This window comes from Gekko japonicus, unplaced genomic scaffold, assembly GCF_001447785.1.
Source record: "Gekko japonicus isolate JY-2015 unplaced genomic scaffold, Gekko_japonicus_V1.1 scaffold211, whole genome shotgun sequence".
Taxonomy (NCBI): Eukaryota; Metazoa; Chordata; class Lepidosauria; order Squamata; family Gekkonidae; genus Gekko; species Gekko japonicus.
In genome coordinates, this window is record NW_015164187.1 from 1,192,677 (window position 1) to 1,195,834 (window position 3,158).

The 3,158-nt window shown below is 42.4% G+C and overlaps 1 protein-coding gene across 2 annotated transcripts in view; it reads right to left on the reverse strand.

Moving 5' to 3' along the window:
• Positions 1-16: 16 nt before the first annotated feature.
• Positions 17-3,158, reverse strand: part of RBM39 (RNA binding motif protein 39) — a 42,220-nt gene continuing 39,078 nt past the window's right edge. For both annotated transcript variants that reach the window (XM_015408229.1, XM_015408228.1), the window contains exons 14-17: positions 1,800-1,875; positions 1,615-1,720; positions 904-982; positions 17-245 (exon numbers count right to left, since the gene is read on the reverse strand). In XM_015408229.1, the coding sequence (XP_015263715.1) occupies positions 145-245; positions 904-982; positions 1,615-1,720; positions 1,800-1,875 (362 nt within the window). In that variant the 3' untranslated portion in view covers positions 17-144. The remainder of the gene's footprint in view (positions 246-903; positions 983-1,614; positions 1,721-1,799; positions 1,876-3,158) is intronic.

Here is a 3,158-nt window from a genome sequence, read left to right on the forward strand (position 1 = left end):
CTGCTTACTCTTTATTTTTTGTTTAAAGGTAACAGGAAGTGTACACAAAAGGACATTACACCCTTTCCTTTTGTTTAATCTAAATAAAAGGTAACTCGGTCTTCCTCCAAAAATAGCTATGTACAAAACTGACTAAATCCATCTTCATCGCCGAGAAGGAACCAAAAGCTGAGTTGCAGACACAGAATCAGGAAAAAGATTGTGGTATGTTGGAAGAGGTACATATGCTGCTGTAATCATTTTACCTAGAGAGAGAGAGAGAGAGAAAGATGGGGAAGGAGGGAAGAAGTGATTTTAAAAATACTTATTTTTAAAAAATGAGAGTGGGCAGTATGACACAAAGACGAGTGCATTCAGAAACTTCTAGGGAAAGCTTCGAAGTGATTTTAAGGCAGAAAGGCCTATAACTTCACATTGCATATGTTGCTCTACTTACCATTATGGCTGGCATATCATAAAGGTCAGGGATGTTAAGGTGGGAGGGCAAAGTTCCCCACCCAGAAAATATCTATGGATCACTATATTTTTTTCCACCTGAACAACTCATCTATCCAAGCTCAAGACATTAAATTGGATGAACCAGAAATTGTCACTATGGCTAAGGCAACACATCAGTTCTTAAATGCTTGTAACAAATTCACAGTGACAGAGCCAAATCAATCTTTCTGCTCTCCTAAGGGTTTACAGCCCTGAAAATGCATCTATTTGGGGAAAACATGGAACAGATGCATTAGTTTCACTGTGAATCTCCAGAGGACCAACAGACCCTCCCAAAACTTTGACACATCTAGTTCAAGGTATTCCAGGAATTTCTACTTATTTCTCAAAGTTATAGCACTGTCTACCATGTATGACTATTTTTGTTAATGACCAACTGTAAAAGAATAGCAAGTGCTTACTTACCTGCAAACCATCTCCCATGTAATGCATTAACAGCTGCAATTGCTGCAGCTATTGAAAGGCATTTGACATACACATTGCCCTGAAATACAAAAAACCGTTGTAATTGCTTTCATCAAGTAAATCTGTTTTCACCAACTTCTCCCTTCCTCTTCCCTAATGCAGAAGACATGTAAAAAATGTAAGATTTTTAAAAGTAACAGAATCTCTTAGTAGCAGAATTACAGAAGCTTTTACACCTATGAACAGGTGAAATGTTTAAACATACTAAACATTCTAAATAAAATCTATCTGCTTTCAGAAACTTCAACATTGTTTTCCAGACTAAACTAGCATCTTACACTCATCTCTACACCTCAATGTAGACCCTCCCGGAAGATCAGTGTGCTGCAGTGGGATGGAGGAGCTAGGAAAGTTCCATTCCTCTGATGGAAAATTTAGTCTGGATCCAACCTGGTATTTGCTACAAAAACACAGCCCTGAATTGTAGAAATTGCAGTACACATCACTATCATTTACAGCAACAGATTCAGAATTCATGAAGTCCTGCTTTCATGAATAAAGTTGCATTAAGGCACAAATGTTAGAATATTTCCATCTTGCTCTTTTGTACATTGAACTATTTCCCCAATATTTGTTTGTACTAATGATAGGGATCACTTCTTGGAGAATGACAGGAACAGACAACTTTTCGATTAAATTTCAGTAACATACCTGAGCTGAATTTTTGTCCACATATATATGCACAACTCCTCCGTGTTTGTTACACTCCTCAATCACATCATCCTTAATTTCTGTATCCCAGCCAGCTTCTTCTTCACTGTAAAGAAAAACATAAGTCTAAAAATTCACTGACTCTTGTGTTTATATTAGATGAAAAAAGAAGATGATCAACTTACGTTTGAGGGTTAAACATGTTGGAGAGCTGGAAGCACTGTGTTGCAAGTGGTTGTACATTAGCAGCTGCAGCCAGTGCTGAACAAAAAAAATGCACCATGAGTTTTGTTTTTACACAAAATTCTGCGCACAGTGAAGATAGTCAATAGATTTTTTTTACAGTTTGCATTATATATTTTAGTAAAAATAAAACAAAGGCTTACAAAACTGTATATTCTACTAAATACATAAAGCAATTTTACGTCTCATTCCATAAAAAAACAGGTTGCTTACCTGTAACTGATGATCTTCGAGTGGTCATCTGTGCATTCACACCCATGGGATCTAGTGCGCACGTGCTGGATCGATCGGCATTGTAGCAAGCTCTTTAACGGATTTTCGCACCCAGTCCCTCGGGCATGCGCAGGAACCCCACCATGCATGCCCAGAGGGGTGGGCGCGGACATCCCGCCAGTTCCTTCAAACCGCCGCAAATCAACCCCTATGGAAAATGTAGAAGCTGACAGCAGCGGGGAAGGAGGGCGGGTGGTGTGAATGCACGGATGACCACTCAAAGATCATCAGTTACAGGTAAGCAACCTGTTTATCTTCGACGTGGTCTCTGTGCTTCACACCCATGGGAGATTAGCGAGCAGTGGCCTACCTGGAGGAGGGTGCTGGCAGGTCCTTACTGCGTCGCTGAAGATAGAATGTGACGTCCCATGTTGGTATTAGAGTTCTTACGGACGTCTAAGGCATAGTGCCTCATAAAGGTGTTAGGCGTGGCCCAGGTAGCAGATGTCCGTCAGGGGTACTCCCTGGAGGAAGGCAGTGGAAGCCGCAACAGCCCGGGTTGAATGGGTCTTGATGGGGCCAGGCAACGGCTGCTTTGCAATCAAGTAGCAGAGGTGGGTGAGACCCACAATCCACTTTGAGAGGCGTTGAGCCGTGATGCGAATCCCCAGCCTCGCTGGTGCATATGAGACAAACAGTTGGGAGTCACGTCTCGTTGGGCGGGTTCTGCTGAGGTAGAAGTGCCCTTTTGACATCGAAGGTATGTAATGGAGCTGGGAAGAAATCTGGGAGGAAGACCTCTGCCTATAGGTGGAACTCTGACACTACCTTTGGCAGGAACGAAATGTCAGGGACGAGGTGGACAACCGTCTGGCAAGAATGACAAATAAGGCGTGTCATGCCAGAAAGCCAGTATCTCGCTAACTCGCCTTGCAGAGGTGATGGCCACCAGAAAGGCCATTTTCCAAGACAGGAATTTCAGTTCGCAAGTCGCGAGTGGCTCAAAGGGTTGCCTCGTAAGTTGACGAAGGACTAGAGGAAGATCCCAGGGAACGACAGTTTTGACAGGAGGGTAGAGGTGTAACAAA